At 41.7% G+C, this 21,639-nt stretch overlaps 1 protein-coding gene across 1 annotated transcript; it reads left to right on the top strand.

The window, feature by feature from the left end:
* Nucleotides 1-24: 24 nt before the first annotated feature.
* LOC119433487 (solute carrier family 35 member E1 homolog) lies at nt 25-20,924 on the top strand. Its single transcript, XM_037700723.2, has 6 exons — nt 25-725; nt 4,190-4,260; nt 10,460-10,597; nt 11,233-11,358; nt 13,046-13,291; nt 16,750-20,924. Exons 1-6 carry the CDS (start codon nt 398-400, stop codon nt 16,912-16,914), a joined length of 1,074 nt encoding a protein of 357 aa, XP_037556651.1. The 5' UTR covers nt 25-397; the 3' UTR covers nt 16,915-20,924.
* Nucleotides 20,925-21,639: the final 715 nt, after the last annotated feature.

The following is a 21,639-nucleotide window of genomic DNA, read 5'->3' on the forward strand; positions in this document are numbered from 1 at the left end:
TTTTTTTCAGCGTTTCCAACGTTCGCTCGTTATTTTCCGCTGTGCTGGCTGGTCGCGCTTTTTCAAGGTTGCTTGCAAGTGGAGCAGCCGGAGCAGCAAGCTCGCGAGCCGACGTGGCCAGTGCCGTCGTCGCTTCTGTGCCGCCGCGTTTATCGCACGTCGTGGCCTCCGCTGCCGCCAAGGTTGAAGTCGGTGTTTCAACACCTGCGGCTTCTTACGTCCACAGGCTCCTGTCTGCGATCGCCGTTATGCGTGGCGCGGCAGCTGCCAGCCCCGACAGCGGCGGCAGAAGCGGTCGGCGGCACGTCGTCGCCGGCAGGACTCGCGTCTGACATACGCCAGCGACGTCGTGCCACTTGGTTTCGTTCCCGCGCTGCCGCTCTCGGCTGTTGCCACGATGGCAGCCGACGCGTCCCACACCGGCGAGATCGTCAAAGTCGTGCTCCTATGCGTGCTCTGGTACGGCATCAGCTCGGGCAACAACGTCGTCGGCAAGGTGGTGCTCAACAACTTTCCCTACCCGCTGACCGTGACCATGGTCCAGCTGTTCTCCATCACAGTGTACTCGGGACCCGCGTTTGCGTTGTGGGGCATCAGGCCCTACCTGGACCTCGAGTGGGGCACCTACATGCGGTGCATCGTGCCATTAGCGTGCGGCAAGTTCTTTAGCTCCCTCACGTCGCACGTCAGCCTCTGGAAGGTGCCGGTCTCCTACGCGCACACAGGTGATCCTTCGCCCATTCATTTACGGGGTCGATGTAGGGGCAAGGCCGGCTGGTTTCGATGCGGATCTGCGAGCGGTCGTAACGTGCCTTGTCTCGACAGTTTAATGATGCTACATGGCTAGGATGCTAATGCCAAAACTGGTTTGTGCATGCTCGTGCCGAGTCTTCGCGCAGTGTTGAAAACTGCGTTATCGTGGTAATTCAGGCCCATTCGTTCATGACTGAATGGACAGGGCGTTAAACAGGACAAGGGAGATGATATCAAGCAGTGCTGATTAATTAGTAGAGTTCTACGCCAGCTGGCGACAGTTCGTGGCTCTAATGTTTCGGTAATGGAAATGTTGAAGAGGCAGCATTTCTCTGGAGGAGAAAACTTGCACAGTAAAAAGATAGTGTATGAAAAGCTTTGCGTACTGCTGAGGATTGATTTAATTTGCAGTGGCATTCCTTTCTTTTTTTTTTTTTTTAAGTTGATGACTTGTGTCCAATACTTGTACGCGTATACTTCAGATCGGTTCTTACTGAGTACCTTTTCTGGTCACTATGTTAGAATGCAGTATGCTCGACGTTAGCATGCGGAAAATTGACCGACCAGCTGCCTCTATAATTGTCGTACTGACCAACTCAATTCACAGTGTTACACGTCATATTTGGTTCTTTTAGAAATTTCTGAAATGTTGACATTAAGAAGATGGTGATGTCGTGCCGGTATCAGTGGCAGCCCAATAGTTTAATAGGACTGCTGGGCTCTGCAGCAGGCTGCATTGTGCATCTAAACTGTTGGTATTGTCTATAATGCATGTCCAGCCAAGGCTAAATGAAATGATGATATTCTATAAGACTCAACAGCTCAGTGTCCGAGTGGACAGGAAAAGTGGTGTTGCTTGTATTAAGCAAAGTGTTGCTCTCCACATAGGATAGTTCTGCGACTATTAAGATGCTCTTTTTCTTGACACTCTAGGACTGGCAACTTGGAACATTTTTACATACACAGCACAACCACATTTTAGATGAATTGGAGAGATGTGTCATGTCATGTTCTTGTTTTGTATGCACAACCATATGAGCTGCTGAGCACAATTAAGCAACATCTCATCTGTCCAAGTAGTTTGTATTGTTTAGCAAAGCTGCAATAAAGCATTATGCTGGCTGTATGACAGGCTCATGGATGCAGCTGTATTTTCTTTCACTCTTTTTTTGCTTTGCGTCCATTATCTCACTCTTTTCATAATAACAAATGCATCCAATCAGGCACAGTACAGCGAATGCATTGGGCCCAACAATGCGACAGTCGTGAGAAATCGTGCATGCTTCTTTATAATTTTCTTTGTTGCCCTTGAGCAGAATGTGCTGTGTCTAGCCATTCACACTAGCTAGCTGATGGCAGCTTTTTTGTATTCAGTGAGCATACTAACATCACCAGAAGAAAGATAAAGAATTCAAATTCCAGAAATACAGGTCATAACAGATGTTGCAAATCACCAATAATGACATGTCATTGAATGTTAGAATGTACTGGTAGGCAGGGGAAGTGTCGTTGTTCATATCAAACTGCACAGAGTTCATATCAAACAGAATTTGAATGAACTTCAAGGTACCTCGAGGAACTGTTTGCTAAACTGAAAATTCAATAAAGTGAAAGGTAAATAAACGAACCTGTTCTGCTATCGGCATGTGCATTTTAAGGCGATAGTGTTAAGGGCCCTGTGACACACAAAATCCGGTGTCGGCGGTGTAGTCCGTTAGAGAAATATCATCCCGAACCACGCAGGCCCGCTGCGTAGCGCATGGGCGTTACTCAACTAATTGAATTTCTCAGTCAAATGTGTCAGAAAATTCGTAAAGTACGACTTACACACAACCTACATACATGATAGTGTCGAATTGTAGTTTGAATATACGAGAAAACATGATTCTGTTACGGGGGGCATAAACTCATACACAAACCTCTTTTCCAGCTGCTGTTTGAGGTTTGACTTAGTGGCTGCTAGGGCATAAAGTGCCAGAGCACGCACTCGCTCTTGAGACACGTGTGATGGATTCCTGTCAATGACGCCATCACGTTCCACTCTTAGCCCTTTAATGACAAGATATATAAGAACCCAGAAAAAAATGTAAATTTTCAATCTAAATCTGCAAAACACATCCAAGAATAAGTATAATCAACAAAAAGAAAAAATATTCTGTGAAAATTTTTTCAGCAATAGGGGGAGAAGTCCAGGTAGGAAATTGAAAGAGGGCTTCACCCCAAGCCACCTAAGGCTTCGTTTTTAATTTGTATAGACAGCTCTCATCATATGTGAACCATAGATGTACACCCGTGAGCAAAAGTATACGGACCACAGGGTCGCCTGAAAAAACTGAATTTCTTCGTAATTCACATGCATAAACTGAAATTTACAACTACACTGGAAAGTTCGCACTACCAAGTTTGGACTGCAGTCCTCGATTTCAAGTTGCACTCGCAGGCAGTTGAAAAAATCGGCTTGTGTCGCGCAATCCCTGGTCCGTACACTTTTGCTTACGGGTGTACATTTCTTTGGCTTTACATCACACGTGTGACACCACCGCAGTTGGATATCTTGCATCGGCCTGTCTCCTCTGACATTGCTTTCAAAAGACAGTGAGTGGCGTGCCAAACTTCTTCCTCGTCCTGGTTCCTGCTCTAAACCAACAAATGACACTTGCTGCCTGTCATTCAGTGTTGGCCGAAGACATTTAGCCGGAAACTTTGTACTGAATACTGAAACTCTGCAAGAAAATGTTAATTTTTTTTTTGGTATGTTGCCTGTGGGGAACACTCATCAATAAAGGGTTAAAGGCGAAGCTTAAGCTTTCTCCAACTTTTATAATTGTTCATTGCACTGAGAAGGTTGTTCAAGGGACATTTAATCAAGTGGTATTTCAGTGTGTTTCTATCCATTTAAAACAGGCCCCACATTCACAAATATTTTCTCATGTAAGAATGTTTCTTAGTTTGCTGGCATTTGGGTGCATGCCACTCAGGCTAGCATTTGCTGTGGTAACGAAACAATCACTGAATCAACAACAAATCATAGACAGTATTTGCATAATGGCAGTTTTGAGAATGCAGATCCAGTTTCGTTATTTATTCTCCTCCTTTTGCGACGACAAAGTGATTGCTGGCATGTGAAATGAAGTATTTTTTTATTACACTACAGTGCAGGAAGTTTTATACCATGTTCTAGGCCGTAGGGCCACCTTTAGAATAATAAATGCAACATTCATTCACTCATGCTATGTTCATTGTAAGACATGAAGAGTAATAAAAAAGCTGCTGTAGATAGATCAGCTAGGTTTTAATCATCTCGGACCAGACCAAGTTTTAAATAAATCAAAGACTTTGTTCTGATTTTATTTGTGCCTGCAGCGAAAATGTGTGGAAGGCATTATGGAAGCAGAAGTATTAATGTTGCTTGCTTTATTTTTGTTCTGCTTTTCAGTGAAAGCCACCATGCCTCTGTTCACTGTAGTATTGTCTAGGATCATTCTGAAGGAAAAGCAGACGTGGACGGTAAGTGCTACGTTCTCTGTTCCCATTCTTTTATTTGGAAGTTTTCTTTCTCGCGCTAGACATTTTCTTTCAGCTGTGTTGCTCTGCTTCTCTGTGATCATAAAAATAGAGCGTGTAAGTCTGCGAGATAACGACACGCCAGACATTTTCTTTCATATGTATTGCTCTGCTTCTCTGTGATCATAAAAATAGAGCATGTAAGTGTGCAAGATAACAACCATGTGCTTACTGCAATGGTCGTTTGATTCTAAGCTCTTTGAAAATATGCATAAAATGTCCTACTTTCTAGTTTTCATTGCACAAAATTCTTGTTCCTACTGTTCCAAATCAAAAGTATGCTACACATTCTTTAATCACTGTATTTACCATTTACAGTATTCAAATCACGTTTTTTTTTTTTTTTTTGTTCATGTGTTTCTATGAATTACACACTGCTTGTGTAATGACTTCCCCTCTTCGTAATACTCTCTTGGGCCTTTAGGATGCTTAAATAAATTAATAATCCTAAAAAAGCTTTGTGTCAGTGAAACAAGCTTTCCCTCCATGTGCATGCAAGTTTCAAATATTTTATCCTGAACAAATAGTAAGGAAATGTATAAAAGCTATAGGATAAATCGAATCAGAGCCCAATGTCAACTGCCAGGCCCGAAAATAGGTGACGCGTGTATTTGATAACTGTGCCACATGGGCATAGAAAATGACATTGACTGCTTAATGCCTTAACCCTTCAAGATGCTGTATACACAATTGTTTACGCCAAGAAAGTACGTCAACAGCAATAGCATTGATGAAAGTAATGGTACTTATAATGTGTCGCATGCATCTTGAAACTGTTCTGATTGGAATTGTGCTGCAAACTTGAATAACTGGTTCAAAATGTTTTAGTAAAATGAGTGGGAAGATTGTGTGTACTTGCTCGGTGTGAGTGTTTCATTGTATGTAGTGGGTGCACTACTTTCATTGTTTATCACAGTGTGTTGCATCAGGAATAATTTTCAAGTGCCTGGATGGGTGATTTTTAAGCCTGCTAGACATAAAATAGTGGATGTTCTCATATGTAATGTTCCTGTAATGAGTTCTTGCATGGATTCCATGTTCTGTAAACTTGACAAAACTCACTAAAGAAGTGAAAATGCTTAATCTATTCTGCAGCTGTATGTGTTTTATGATTCTGAGTATGCAAGAAATGTGGTGAAAGTAAGTTTTCAGTCAACAGAATTCATTGGCATATGAAAGGGTTAAAGTTGAATGATATTTGGCTGCTGATACTTAAATGATAATGACATTAAAACATAATGCCACTTGTGGCATAGTACATTGTCGCACCACATTTGGCTGTCTCACTCCTAGTATTAGCAGAGATACACATAAAACACACACACACATGCATAAGACACATTTCTTTTGTGCAGCTGAATTATTATGCTTAACATATCTGTATTAGACCCTGTAAGGATAAGACAAAATTATTAGAAAGAAATGTTTATTTTTCATCGAAATGTACAAGGTATGCCAAGAATAAGGATATTCAAAGAAAAGAAGAAAAAAAATATATTTTGCACTACAAGGTGGCAGCTCCACCTGTCTTCAGTTGTTGCATCTTGTTGCATCAAGCCTCCTGTTACGGTAACAGCGGCTTTTTCGGTATTGTAGAAGTGTAATTTACTAATGCAGCAGAGCTGTCAAACTGTTTCTTTTCGTTATTTCATGCCAAGTTTTAGTGCATTTGAACAGTGCAATATTTATTTCAATAATGTTGTCATAATGACTAGAGCTGATAGTTTTCATTCAGTTTTGCTAATTTTCTTTACCACACTCTCTGGCTAACTGGGACAATGATGCCGTGATTAGCAGGCTGGGGTAACATAATGTCATTTCAATCTTATTTCAGTGTGCTTCTGCTAATTTATAAAGTACACTAGCTTGTAAAAGTTCCATTGTTTAAAAGCTGATAGTATTAGTTGTCAAATTCACATTGGTTCATGTTTATGAAAAAAATAATTTTTTGCCTAGCCCTACTTTTTGGGGCCTTTGGATGCCCGAGTTTGAGTGAGACATTGACGAGGTAGTTGTTTGAACAGCTTAGATCATTGTTAAAGGATTATTCATAAATTTTGATATATGGGCTAAAATTTGCAGAAAAATACTCCCCTCTTGTATTTCTTTTTATCCTGTGTGTTTTTGTTGTGGAGGCACATGTACACGCTGCAGAACCTTGTATTTAATTGCTGAATGGTGATGAGGTTCTGAGCTAGAGCTGCCTCTAGCTATACTAACCAGCCCTCTATGTCCCGTCGCTCAAACTTGGGTATGGGCAAGTAGAACAGTGTTCCTGATGGCGACATGATGAAAGAAGAGGCAGTGCGGTGGTAATGCTTCGGGATAATCTTAGGTGTTTGCAGCGCTGAAGTCGTACTTTCATCCGAGGTAGCGCGTATCTGTGGGTCAGGTGTCACGGGCATCATCGTGGCTGCTGGCTTGACGAGCTGGCCATATCTAATGACACGAAATGTTTCGAGCCCGCCATATGGCCGGTCACTGGGTTGTGCCAGTACCTCGTTTAGACTGTTTGTTACGAACTCAACTCCCTAGTGGTATTTGTCTCGCTGTGAGCTGGCCTGGCGAAGGAAGAAGTGGGCCTTCAGCTGCAGAAACCAGGCCACTGGGTTGCTCTTGTAGAAAGACGGAGGCGGCAGCAACGCCATCCATAAAGTTGTCTTCAGTGGGAGCTCAGGGTGTAGTTGTCATGGCGGTCCACGTCCAGGTCACCAATATGTGGAAGTCGCCAGTGAGGGCGACCACGGCTACATTTATTAAGAATCATCAGTGGCAGAGCGGCCAGGCATACTGCTTGCCCTTGGCTGCCGACTATCGTGTGTTCTGCTCGAGCGTCCTCTTCTTCTTTCTTAACCTCCATGGTTGAGGCAGATAGTAGCACTGCTACATTGTCATTGTTTTTCAAAAGAAACATGAAGGAGCTACTACGGTTTATTTGCAATTATACACTGTGAATATTTTTACGTGTGTGCACTTCTAATTCTCATTCTAGGTTCTGTCATTTTATCGATTCCTTCCATGCAAGTGACTGGTTAACATCCCTACCATCTTTTTTATCTATCCCTTGCTCTTCCATGCAAGAAAGTGGCAGAGAAGTTTTCAACACTTGGCAGCTTGGGCATATACCATTGAGGCCTCTCTCACAAATAGCATGGCAGTACCCTCTGTCATGTACTTCAGCTCTGTATGACGTCTTTTCACATACGTAATAGACCATCAGTCATGTTTCTCAGACAAAGCCTTACCTGTCACTCAAGCCACCCTTCAAGTGCAGGCAAATGTTTCAGAGCTCGCTTCATTGCCATCTTGTGACATCTCTTAGAAGGCACATCCAGATGTGCCAGTGTTTGAAAGAAAAGCAGCTGCATGATAAAGGTTGGTCTGTGTTAGGGTCATACGTTGAGCTAGAAACATGGGCGGCTGCAAGGCAAAAACAATGAACTGCCATGAAACGCCACTCTGCAATATCTGTTCATGCTAGATAAACTACTTGGTTCGCTGAGAGCTTGAGACCTGCATGGAGCATCTTGTTTTAATATAGTCACAAGTTAACTGTCTTTCTTATTTATTGACGTCTGTTAAAGACCAACTTCAGCATAATTTTGGACCAAGTAAAGGGCCTAGTTTCCTTTGGTTATGTATAGAGCAGCCTCCATACAAAGTCCCAGATACAAGTGTATGCATTATGAAAAGCTCACGAAGAGAAATGCTTTTAATACCGAAACTGAAAAATGTGTCGCCATTACCACTTGGCAGAAATGACACCTAGGCATGACCTCGAGATTAGGTGGCACCTGCGGTTCGCTGAAAATGTCGGAGGTGGTGTGCTGGGATATGCGACATATCCACTGACCGCCATGGTACATGCGTTGTCTGCTTAGGTACTATTTAAAGGCTGTAATAAATTATGTGTACAATTAGCAGATGTGCAGCTTTGACAAGATTGCTTTGACAGTACTACATACAACTCATTTATAATCAACTTAGCCAATGTATAAATTTGTTGCAGTTTGCCACTAAGAGGTGCACACTGTCAGTCCTTGTCTGATACCATATTCCTTCCTTTGACCTCTGAAATGCACAAACAGATGACACCACTAGGGTGATGTGGAAGCAGAATAGTACATGCTGTCCTAGACAACCGCATTGCTTTTATCATAGCCAATAACACGACAGAAAGTCTAGCTGCAAGATGTAGTGCCTCAATGCCCTGTTCATAATAAACCTAAGCACGAACAGGATGACGCAAGAAGGAGACAAGACAAGGCACTTTCTCAACTGACATCTTTATTTTCTCCTTGTCCTAACATCTTACAAGACAGGACAAGGCACATTCTCAACTGACATCTTTATTTGCTCCTTGTCCTGACATCTTACAAGCCCCTTGTCCTGACCCCTTCTTATGTCGTCCTGTTTGCACTAAGGCTTATTATGAATGCGCACTAACTAGCCCCTTCAGTGCAGTCTGCTAATCAATGCCCTGTGCCTGGTATTGAGGCACATTGACCTGCCGCAGTGGCTTGGTGGCTGTAGCATTCTGCTCCTGCACTTATGGTCACAAGATTTTAGTCTGCGATAAGCGCATTCTGACGGGGGAAAAAAATGCAAGGAAGCTCATGCACTGAGCTTTTGGTGTACTATCTACAGTCGTTAAGATGCAAATAGCAGTGTGTGTGTTTTTTTATGCAAAGTACGATGCACTGTTAATGTATGTGGCATGAAAGGGTAACGAAAGAAAAAAAAAGAAACAGTAAAAAAAATCACAGCATATCCACGGGGTGAATGATGATGAGTGGGCGAAGCTCCGGAGGGAATCATCGGATCTCCCGCTTAAGGGGACGCTAGCACAAACGCGTTAGAAACGTGCAGTACTCTCTAGTAAGGGGGGGGAGCGGCCACAGAGTCTTACGCAGCCATTTACACATGCCGGAACGTGCACCGCGTTTGCCGACGCCATCACATGACTGCTGAGAGAGTATACCCCCCGTATTCATAAACGCTCCTCGACTTGAACTTGACTTGCCACCGCCTTGGGCAGCGCGTTCGAAACGCGTTGAAGGTAAGGCGGAGAGGCCACAGCGTCTTACACCAGCTTCTTACACGGGCCGTAACGCGCTAGCACAAACGCGTTAGAAACGCGCTAGAAACGCGGCCTTTCGTTAATGTTGGGTATTTATTGCCATCGTGGTGCGTGTGTCTATGTGCGCTTCGTGGCGTAGTGGGCTAACGCCGCGCGCTCGGAAGCGAGGGGTCCCTGGTTCGATTCCGCGCTACGGACACAACTTCGGAATTTTTTTCTAATTTTTCTCAGACTGGTTACACACTACTACTACGACAACGGGGACGGAACGGGTGCCGCTATAAGGAGCTTCGCTCCTAAAAGAGTGCCGCCCATTTTAAAATTTTTTCTGCTAACCTATTGCACCACAAACGTTGACGATTTTTGTACAATCTAGTGGAAAGCAAAGAGAATGAAGCCGTAAGACGAACACTTATGTGTCATCAACACCTCTAGTCACACATCACTATTGGTCGTACATGTTCACGCCCCTTCATTATTAGTAGGTTGCACATAACCACGCACTCTCTGTGCACTCCACTGTTCACATTTGAATGACTGCAAATAGTACCTCAAAGAACCCCAGTTGGTCGAAATTTATAGTGGACGGTCCACTAAGGTGTCTCTTATAATTTGCGTGTCATATTGTGACGTTAAATCTCATTGGTCAATCAATTGAGGCACATTGACCGAACAGAATGCTGCCAAACATCTACTAAGAAGAAATTTAACTATGAGCACACCAACAAGTCTAGCTTGTCGGTGGTTCTCTGCGGTGTGCATTTTGCCCAGAATTATATGTGGATGGTAACTGCTATGTTCCTAACTCTTTGCGAAGGGTAGCACTGACACTAGTTGTGCGGCACAAAAAGGGCCGGAAACACTAATATAATATAGCTCACGGTATCACTGCTGATTCCTTGAAAAAATGTTCTTTTGCTTCGATATTGGTGGCTGTTGTTCACTTCTGTTCATTCTTGTAATGAGTCTTATTTCCACAAATTTCTTTTCTCATCATGATAGTTCCAAACTCATTCGGTGTTATGTGTGTGGCTTTTCAAATTGATGCATCAATACTTGCAGGTCTATGCATCATTGCTGCCCATAATCTTTGGGGTTATGGTGGCAACTATGACCGAGATTTCCTTCGACATGACTGGCCTGATCAGTGCCTTGGTATCCACCATTGGCTTCTCGCTGCAGAACATATACACAAAAAAGGTTACTATTCTTCTTGTGCCTCTCATTTATATATTGTGTTGTGAAGTCATTCATGTAGCCACATTAGACTTGTGATTGCATTTGTGACATGTTATTGCATTAGGTGGGTGACACGTGATTTGCATCTGTCTATTGTGCCAATCACAAGTCTGCAATTTTATGAGATTGTGAAACTTTGTTGCATTATGCAGCGGACCTCTATTTGTACAGGGATTGACATCTGCTGGCATCTTTGTGTGGTCATGTAAACAATAATTGGGTTAACTAAGTTCATTATTAGGTCTGGAGCATCATAGTACAAAACACCAACCCATTCTTTGTTTTTGGTGTATAATGCACACATTACTTTCTCCTAACAGCCTTCTTAGGGTTCCAAGGAAATTTGAAATGAATAGCCTTTCACTTTGTTCAATATTGAATTATATATTTGAAGTCATTTCACTGCATAAAGGAAGATTTATGGTGCCTATATATGACAGTGGGTTTTCATGCTGTCCGTTTGATATTGTGCTTGAGTACTTGCTTCATTATGGTTTGCCTTACTTCTTTAGATGATGTGTGCTGTAAATTTGCATTGCATGAGCTTGCTGGAAGCGGCTTCATGCCATCTGGACACTGCCTTTTCCTTCGTGCAGGTTATTCGAGACACCAATGTTCACTACCTGCGCCTGCTGCATACATTTGCGAGGCTGGCGCTCATGTTTTTCATTCCGGTGTGGCTTCTCTTCGATGCACGTCGTTTTAGCAAGGACACTTCTTTGGTAAGGGCTTGGGGCATGCTCTTCACTAATGCCAATATCATACTAATCCATGAGAAGGGAGATGCTAAAAAGTAGAATTATAGATCCATTAGCTTGCTTTTGTTATTGTACAAAATATTTACCAAGGTAATTAGCAGTAGTATCAGGGCAACAGTTGACTTCAGACAGCCCAGCACTAACAGGTATTAACTACATTCTACCAGTACAAACATATGCAGCAGAAACTTAGTCTTTAACACCGAAGCTAAGAACCGCACAACAGGCAATGGAACGAAAAATATTTGGGGTAACATAAAGAGACAGGAAGACAGCGGTGTGGATTAGAGATAAAACGAGGTTAGCTGGCATTCTAGTTGACATTAAGAGGGAAAATTGGAGTTGTATGGGACACATAATGCATAGGGCAGATAACCAATGGTCTGTTATAGGTGCAGAATAGGTGCCAAGAGAAGGGAAGTGGAGTAGGGGATGGTAGATAACTATAGGTGGTGTGATGAAATTAAGAAACTTGCAGTTATAAGATGGTATGTCAGCTGGGGTCTTCGTCCTGCAGTGGACATAACTATTCCAGTAAAACACGTTGTTGGGCTAGTTGGTGCATAGCTTTCAAAAGATGAAGCGCCAGCAGTGACAGCACACTAAGAAGGAAGAAAGACAGGACAAAGCGCCTTGTCCTGTCTTTTGTGCCATTTGCATTGGTTTTACTTTTATGTGACTTTAGACATGTCTAGACCTTTAACGCTACTGTCTTCTCAGAAAATGTGCCAGTAAAACAATCAAATCTGTGAAAACTGAAAACTTGATTTTAAAAAGCTTTTGGCTTTAAATATTTCTGCCAAACAAATGTTATACAATGCTACCACAGATACTGCCAAGCTTTTGTGTGTACACACATGCTCACACACACAAACAAACAAACAAGATGCATTTTGATGTGGGCAAAATGATAAAATGCTCATGTGCCTCATATTCAGGTTGTGGTTCTGGCACATATAACCCCAGAATTAAATTTTAAAACTTTGTCAAGAACGATGATGACGTTCAAGTTGTTGCCTTACATAAACAATGTGTCATAATCATAGTCATCACCTTGTATGAGTTTCGTGATGGCCACTGGTAGGCTGATTAGACAAGCCACACAATACACTAGTCGCCGCACTGGTTTTATGGCTTTGGCAGATGTGAGTGCAAGTTGCAAATGAACATAAAGCACATTATTCATGTGCATTAATGTTCAACTGATGATAATTAGTGTGAAATGACCAGTGCGATTTGCTTGAAATACCTTGTGTAGGTTTTTTGCTGAACTTATTAGGTGTTCAGGGATCATTTGACTGCCCTGTATGTCACATTCTATTATTTGTGATTCTGAGGTGTGCAACATGCAGAGTTTAGAAAACATAATTCATGGTATTTACCTGCTCCTTGCATTAGATTCGAGAACCAAGATTGCTCATCTGGGATGTAGGCAGATAAATGGCATGTTCATCTCGCATCTTCTTGCTCATCTATAAGCCAATGCGAAAATGTTTTCTGTTACTTTTGGATCACCCTGTATATTTGCCTTCATGAAATCCTTTGACTGCTAGAAATGTTTCTGCTCAATTTGATCTGTATGTGGAGGCCCTATCGCAAGAGTCTTGTTTAGTAAAGCTGCTTGTTTCTTCCTTTGTCTCTTGCACCACAGTTCAAGCAGTCTGACGGCATCACGGTGTTGCTGTTACTCTTTGTGGACGGGGCCCTCAACTTTGCTCAGAACCTGGTTGCGTTCACGGTGCTCAACATGGTTTCACCGCTCACTTACTCCGTCTGCAACGCGACAAAGCGGATTTCGGTCATCACCGTGTCCCTGCTCATGCTGCACAACCCCGTCACGCCCCTCAACGTCTTTGGCATGCTCACCGCTGTGTTTGGTGTCCTCTGCTACAACAAGGTACGGCTACTCAGCCTACATGCTTACTGTCGTAGGTCTCTTGGGGTTCATGTCATGCATTCCTGCTGCACTGCAGTAAGCCCTAATCAGGCCCTTATGTGCACACAGTGTGTCTTAGTAAACCTGTGAAAGACCTTGAGATTGAAGGCCAACTTTAGATACAGAGAAGGTCCGGCACAAAATTTTTTGCGCTTGAAATGTAAATTGATGTGTCCTAGATAGATTGCGGAAATCAATGTTTTTGATGCTGAAGTGAAACCAGTGAAAAAATAAAAATAAAGTAGAAGAAGGAAAGAAAACAAGACTGTCATTAAAGTTTGCCAGAAGTGACACAGAACCCAGAATCTCTCTGACTCGGTCTGATGGGTCTGCTTCTTGCTTTGCACATACTCACAATCATCGTTAAGCGCCTGCAGTGTCTCCTGCATCTTCGCGGCAATAAGCACAAATTGATAATATAACCGGCTCGTTGGATACAATGCCGTACCGGAGCATGTACCGCCAAGAGAAGTATGAGTCTGTAGTTGTTCACCTTTTTGAAAAACACGATCAGCTCTCAGTTTTTTCAGCTGACACCAGTACTGATCAGCTTCTGCAGCAGTACGAGCTGCACTTCTTGTTGCACCCAGGCAGCTGCCTTGCACAGCAGTCCAAGATTCATATTTTATCCACCTTGCACCACATGTTGCCAGGTGCTTGTGTCATCTGCTAAGGGTCTATTTATATGCTGATAAAGAAGACTGTGCAATTACCAGTCCTATCAATTTGCCCTAGAGTGCTTTGACGACGAGTTCTACACATTTGTAAAAAAAAAAAAAAAGTTAGCTCAAGTTAAAATTTATTGTAGTTAAACATGATGAAAGAAAACCGAGGGGCCTGATTTTTGTTTAATACAACAATAAAGCAAGAGATAATGAATCCAAGGAAGGCATCGGTGAAGTTATGTACTGTTTTAATTGAAATGTAGAAATGGTAAGGCAAAGGGACAATATAAAGTTGGAAAAAAAAAAAAAAAACTCTCTGCTTGTGGGCGGTGAACCCACATCCTGCACATTATGCATGCGATGCTCGTGGTCTACAATTTTCTGATGGATACTTATGCTCCGAGTATAATATTTGAGCAGTTGTTTAATTAATAATAAGTCAATAACTAATTATGTCATTAGCTGGAAATACAAAAAATAGCCTGACTTGCTCCAAGCAATGGCAAACAATATTACCTTTGTTCTGTCCAGCTACGTGGCACTTGCATATTTAGAAATTTTTTGACAAGTTAGGTGGGCCACCCAGTGTATACAGTAGACTCCGCTTAAATCGAACTTTAAGGGGTAGGAAATAGAGTTTCATTTATCAGAAGATGCATTTATGCGAAGGATGCAAAAATGATGAGAAATTGTTTTGCTTCAAAAGCGTCGAGTGTTTTAATTTCACTGTGGTGAAAAAGGGACGGTAATGTACTCTACTTGGAGTATTACAGCTTCTTTTGCACAAGTTATTTGTTCTCGTGCTCTTGGTTTTTGACTTGCCATCAAGATGCACAAAGCAACGCGAAAACTAGGTAATGTGAGTGCTGCGGAGTAGCTGCTGATGCCACAACAGCACACAAGACTGATACAATGTATTTTCTTGGCTGTTTAGCATCACTGTTTGAAATTCTTGTCAACCTAATCTTGTTTCATGACAGCCGGTGAGGTTGGTGCAGTTGCGGTTTGAGTTCCTTTTAACCGGAGTTCACAAAAAGAGGCATTCCGTTTAAACGAAATTTGGTAACATTGTTCCTATGGGTGGCCAACCAAAGTTGGTATCGCTGTCCCGTTTATCCGGCATTTCCGTTTAGGTGAGTTTTGCAGTTGCGGTTTGAGTTCCTTTGAACCGAAGTTCACAAAAAGAGGCATTCCGTTTAAACGAAGTTTGGTAACATTGTTCCTATGGGTGGCCAACCAAAGTTGGTATCGCTGTCCTGTTTTTCCACAGTTCCGTTCAGGTGAGTTTAGTTTATCCAGAGTCCACTGTACTACCCAAAGATAAAACAAGAAATGTTCTTCAAATGCATTTTTGAACAATAATGATAGTTGGTGTGGAATAATAGGGAGTTTTAGATTTTGCACACCCAAACGGCTTTTGGTACCCAAAAGGACCTTTGCACAGCCAAAGCGTCAGGCGTTGCTTGCATTCTTTTGTACACCTTCCTGCATTCTTTTGTAAAGCCGGTGGTTTGGGTGTGCAAAATCTAAAACTCCCTAATAATGTATGAAAGATGAAAAAGTAGTTCTTCTTTTAGGTGTGGAATTGTGATGGTAAATATTAAAAAAAAAAAAAGGAAAGGATGCATGAGCAGTTTTCCTGTGTGAAGAATTTCGAAAGCGGTGTCATTCTGGAAATTCATTTTAAATGGATACGTCTTGCAAACTCACTGGCTACAATTTGTAAATTGCATGCTGTGAAGTAATTAAAAATTTAATTAGTGGATTATATTTAGTTGATTATGTGTTTCTGTTTCTCGTGTTATTGTCCGCCTCTTTGAATAATCCAGCTCGATGTCAAGAATTATGCTATCTGCCATAAGCGATTTTTAAAAATTCCATAAAACTTAAAAATGATCTAAGTATCCCTAAGTACCACCCTTGTATAAATAGATTTTGCAGTCTGCTGAACTAAAGAGAATCTTTTTTTCCCAACGTGTTGTTCTCTTTCAGTTGGCACCAAGCTAAAGCTTCTTATTAACTATCTGTGATGGAGCATGTCATTTCTGATCACCATAGTATGATGCACATCAGCTTAATAATTTATAAAAGTATATTTTCTATCTTGTAGTCATTCATCTGTTTCTTAACGTCTGTATTTTCTGTTGGGGCTGTGCTTTTGAGACTCTGCATCTCTGTTCAACAATCAGTGTGAGCGAGCTTGTTAGACATATTGACTTGCGAATATTTTTTTTTTTTTGTGCTTGTGCAAATCTTTTCGTATAGCAGTAAACAAACATTGTAGTAGTAGTAGTAGTTGTGTCACTGTGACATGGCCAGGGATGAGGCCTAACGCAACTGGCCAAATGGCAGCAGGCGTGGCATGCTGTAAAACACAGAGACCACTGCTCCAAGTGAGGATCAACCAAGAACTGACATTCACAGGGTTCGAGGGTACAGGGCCTGACCGTCAGAAACATACAACAGTGAGCCGCATTGTGTCAGTAACAGTTAGTCAGGTGAAAAGCAAACCGAAACACCACAGCTATCACAGATAACCTAAAAAAGCTGAGAAGACTGTAAATCATTTGCAGTCAGTCGAGCGAAAAGCAAACAGAAACACCACAGATATCATAGGTAGCATAAAAAGGCATTTCTTGAGTATGACATAATGGTGGCTGAATGGTTAAAGCACTAGTTTCTTGTTTTGACAAAATTCTGTCAAGTGCTATCATGTTCTAAACATTTTTCTTTTCTGTTTTTGATGACCGACAGGCAAAATATGATGCAAACAAAGCAGCCCGGAAAGCTCTGCCTGTGTCATCTCAAGATCTGAATCCACTGATTAAGACTGCTGACCAGCACAAGCACATCAACGGCATGAATGGCACTGCGCTGCACCTTCTTAGCCCTTACAATGAGAAGCTCATGGGCCTTTGACAAGGGGACCCTAGCTAGACCACGTAATGAACAGACTGCTTACTTGTGGCGACAGGGAGATACAGTCAACAAAAAACAGTGGTTTAAGGGAATGAGCAATTCCAGAATGTGTGCAGTGTCTGAATGAAACTTAAGTGACGCGCATGTTCGTGTGGTGATTGACTGGAGGAAGAAATTCTCGTCGAGCTTCTGCTTTTTGGAGCAGACGCTGCACAGCTGAACCGTCTGTGTTTGCACCGAAGGTCCAAGACAGATTTTTCTCAACTTGGTTCCAAGTGTGACTACTTTTTGTTTACCTTTTTATGCTTGTGATTTCCTGTACAGTGTAAGTGCATGCAGTCGACCCTGGTTAGACAAGTGTTATCACGAATTGGTAGCACCGCTAAATCCCCAGATGGTCCTTTGTTGCTTGAAACTGGAAACGGGATCCCTACCTTGCGTTGTGATATGCGGGACGATCCTAGAGAAGTTACTTTGCTTCCTTTTGTTTGTTGGTCTTGACTAGAAAGCTTTTGGCTAGATTTTGTTGACAAATGCTTTAATATAAAGTTGTTTTTTTTATGTTGCATGACTACTGCACTTATTGCACGTGCAGTAGTCGCCGTCACGTGGTTGTTACAGCTATTTAGACAAGCACATGCTGAATTGTGCAAGTGTTGTCTTGTGTGATTGAGGAGCCAATGCAAATGGAGGCAGGGTGAATGTGTAATGTTAGAAGGAAAACTCAATCTGCCGTGCTAGATTACTTTTGAAGTTCATTCTTTGCAAGTAACCTGGATCAAGTGGTCTGTTTTCTATTTTTATAGGCCCCTTTCGTGGACAATTTGTGCAGAAGGATACAGACTTGTTGTGGATTGTACTGTGACCTTTTACAGTGATGTGATGCTTCTTTGTAATATTTATCACGTGTATTGTGTAATGAATTCATAGTGTGCACTTTCATTGAGTGCTGTGTTCCCCACAATGAACCCACAATGTGCTGTGTTCACATGTTTATCCATTTGCACAGGTTGAGTGTCTAGCAAGAGAAAACGGATGTTGTTATCCAAACTTTACTTCATTCACTGTTCCGCAGTCGTAAAATTGGCTAACAGTCTGTTAAAGGCAATGCTAATTTTAGTTAACATGAGCTTATTTGTTGGATTTTTACTCTTACTTATGGGTAGTTGCAGTGAAAGATTTACACGAGTCAGAGGCTGAGGTTTCAAACTGAGGCCATACAAGATTGGGAACTTTTTCAATCAACTCTAAAATTAACAGGGAAGCAATCCATGCCGCTTGATATACTATAACTTTAACAGTATAGTGAGCACAGGCATGGACTGTTCATTAGTGTGCAAACATGACAAAGCTATGAAGCTTTTTTTTCCTGTTCTTATTTCGGTTACAAAGGCTAAATAGTGATTAGCAGCATATCGTACAATGTGTCACATGCCTAATCTAGAGTGTAATGAGAGCTGTATGCTTCTTGGCAGCCATATCCTTTGTATAGTCTCTTTGGTTCTGCAGAGCAATGTAAACAAGAAGTCAATCTTGAACTGCTTCAGTAGTGTGCCCAGTTTAGTCAATCCACAACTACATTCTCACGCCTAATGTGACTGTGTGCCTTGGCTGAGTGAGAGTTTATCGGTTTCTTCACTGGTGCACTTTGATTGACACCTTTATATATCATCCCGACAGAGCCTAGTTACGGTGATGTATTAAAAACGGATCTGTGAAATTGAGCTAGTCATGCAGCCAATGTTACGTGACTAGTAGTTCTTTAATGCCTGCGCTACCATTCGGGGGTGTATGGCTGCAGTAATTGTTGCGGTGTTTAAGTATATTTCTGAGGCTGTGGTACTCATGGTAACTTATCGAATTACACTGCGAATCCATTGCTGTTTATAAAATAGTGTTTAATATTTGCCTAAGGCCCAATTCACGTTTTGTTATTGAAACTCATGTAGGGCAGATGTGCTCTCAATAGACGTGTTCTCAAACAATCTCCTGCTCTAAACATGGAGGATATGTAAACTTCAAAGAAAAATGAAATTTCGCCCACTGAAACAGTCAAGATTGTTTTAGGCCTTATGTTGTATTATAAATTGGAGTTGTGTTAGAAGGAAGAACTTCTTGAAGTTGTTGTGAATCGCATAGAACATTCCTCTCGTTATGTCTTTGATTTAATGTTATAGAGCTTCATTGCTTGCAAGTAATTGTCTAAAGCTCATTGCTACATTCCTATGGCAGAAGATTATCATAGTAGTGTTACTCTTTTCTATTTATTTGTTTCTATGCTTTTTAATGTTGCACTTGTTGTTTCATTGAACCATGAAAGGGAAAGGAAAATGAATGAGCAGCTGCAAGCCTAACTCAGCTCTCCAAAGTTTTGCTGTATCATATGCAGTGGTTACAATAGCATTAATACTAAAGAGAAGTTGAGTTAGATTGGCAGATTATACGTCTGGAATGCCAGGGTGGCCAGCCTTGTAGTGAGTAGAGGCTTGGTAAGGTGGAAAGAATGAAGAAACAAAATGAAAGACGAGTGGTGAGGTCACCTTGGACTTGCTTCCCGATATGTCGACGATTTTGACATTCTTTGGAGCTAATTAAATTGTTCATCAGTGACGAATGATTGCATTGATTCAAAAGTAAGGAAATGCACATCCTGGAAGCTTTGTGAACTTCTGCTGTGTAGAAACTGGACAAGTGTGCTAAAATATAGTGGACTCCACGATGACACACTGATATGCTTGAGCACAAAACTCAAAAGGTGAAATTTGGTTGTCATTCTCCACCAATTATCAACTTGGGTTCTAGCTCTGCCAAATAGAGTTTCGAAAGAGTAGTCTACCAATCTAAACTGATTTATTGTTTCTGAAAAATGTTGAAAAAAATCAAAACTGTCTTATTGAGAGAAGCATGTTGCAGTATAAGTTGCTGTTTTGCTAATGTACAATTGTTTCACTTCGTATGCATGTAAGGTAATGTCCGTTAAACAGTATACCACATTAGTGTTTTCGTGCAGTAGGGTCATCTTTCCTGCTTGCATATTTAGCAGTGGTGATTCTTCTTCCAAGGAACTTCAAGAAATTTTCGTTGTAAATATATTTTAGTACAGTCTGCTGAGGGACTCTGACGCTCCCAAAGGAACATTATGACAAAACTGAATAAACTAAACATGCTTCCAAGATATTTAACTGAGTTGGGCAGTGCAAATTTCCTCTGCTAGATCTTCCAGACTTCATTATATTGTATGGGGCCATCATTTAATGCCCTTGTCTATGACAATGAGTTTCCGAGTTTCCCGTAGCACAGTTGTTGCTTTGAAACATTCAACCATTCAGTTCAAGAGTTAAGAAATTTCATGCCTTTGTGCTGGTGTTCATTGTGGCTTGAGTACCAGTGAATTTTCATCTATTTATTTGAAGCTCCGCATGGCTTGGCCGTGACTTCATATAGGAGAATGTCCATACGAGGGAAGATCAAAAACAGTTTATCCGTAATCAAACAGAATAAAACGCATAAAAGTCTAAAAATTGGACCCCTCTCATAAAATTATGAGTGGCTTGTAGTTGAATGGTTTTAAATAATCGGTCTGTGTAAAACTGATAACTGATATATACATTGCAAAAGCTGCACATAGACAATGGGCATAAATAGACATAAATAGTTTACGCTGGGCAGCAACACAGGCCTTGCTTGCTTGCTATCGCTGTCCTCTTCGAGTGAAACTGCAATTAAAAGACTGCAGATTTGTGGACTTGTATTTGTGAATGTGCAAGAAAGCAGCCACTGCTAGTTGGGAATACACGTTTCACTTTCGTGTTGTGATAAATTGCTCTGAAAGAGGGATCAAACACTTTTTTGAATGGCTTTGCAGTCATTCTATAGAAATGCGGTATATTAAACGCAGTGGGCCGCATGAAGGACTGTGCTGTGGCCGATAGCAACTAAGAGCTGTCTGAGAGTGACAACGATGGAAACTAAGTGTGAATAAATTTCTGTTAGGTTACACCTGTTTTCCGATTGTCGGAATGCAATCGGGTGAGTGTTAAAGTTCGGCACAAACATTTTTTTTTCTTTTTTTGCTATGGATCCACAGAAACTGGGCGTGCGTTAGATTCTGGAGAGCGCTTGGATTGCGTAAATACTTCCAAATAAAGAAGCTCTGCATTTCCTTTAATTCAGCACACAGGATAATTCGATAAATTACGACTGGTAGGTCCATTGTTAAAGCGCACACTCTCAGACAGCTGGCTCACATCTTTTGGGTGCTGTAGTTGCTGGTGCCTGCGGAAGTGCTGTCAATGCAGTATGCAGGTAAAAAGCCTGCGCCATCTTCCGCATGTCATCTGCAGCAAAACTAGACGTTGCCAGACTTGAGCTATAAAAGGAAACTCACATGTTCTGCTATTTTGTGTGTTCACCTTAATAATGGACCTACCTGTAAAGTTAAGCTCACTCAACCGATTCCGCGTAAAGCTGCCGTCCTGTCACTAGACATTTTAGCTTAACGTTAGCATAATAACGGGGTTAAGGGAAATAGTGTTACCGTGCCGCAAACGAAACTTTGCAGGAAGACGGTTTTAGTATGGCGTGATAGCGTACTTACTGTGCAGGAGGCTATAGTATGCTTTAAATTTTTCATGCAGAGTGCACATATGGGATTTTATCTATTCACAAAGTCCTAAGTGTGCGTCCGAAAAGTGCGCGAGGCGACTGCAATGACAGCCGGGAGCG

Source organism: Dermacentor silvarum, chromosome 11 (genome assembly GCF_013339745.2).
Source record: "Dermacentor silvarum isolate Dsil-2018 chromosome 11, BIME_Dsil_1.4, whole genome shotgun sequence".
Classification (NCBI taxonomy): Eukaryota; Metazoa; Arthropoda; class Arachnida; order Ixodida; family Ixodidae; genus Dermacentor; species Dermacentor silvarum.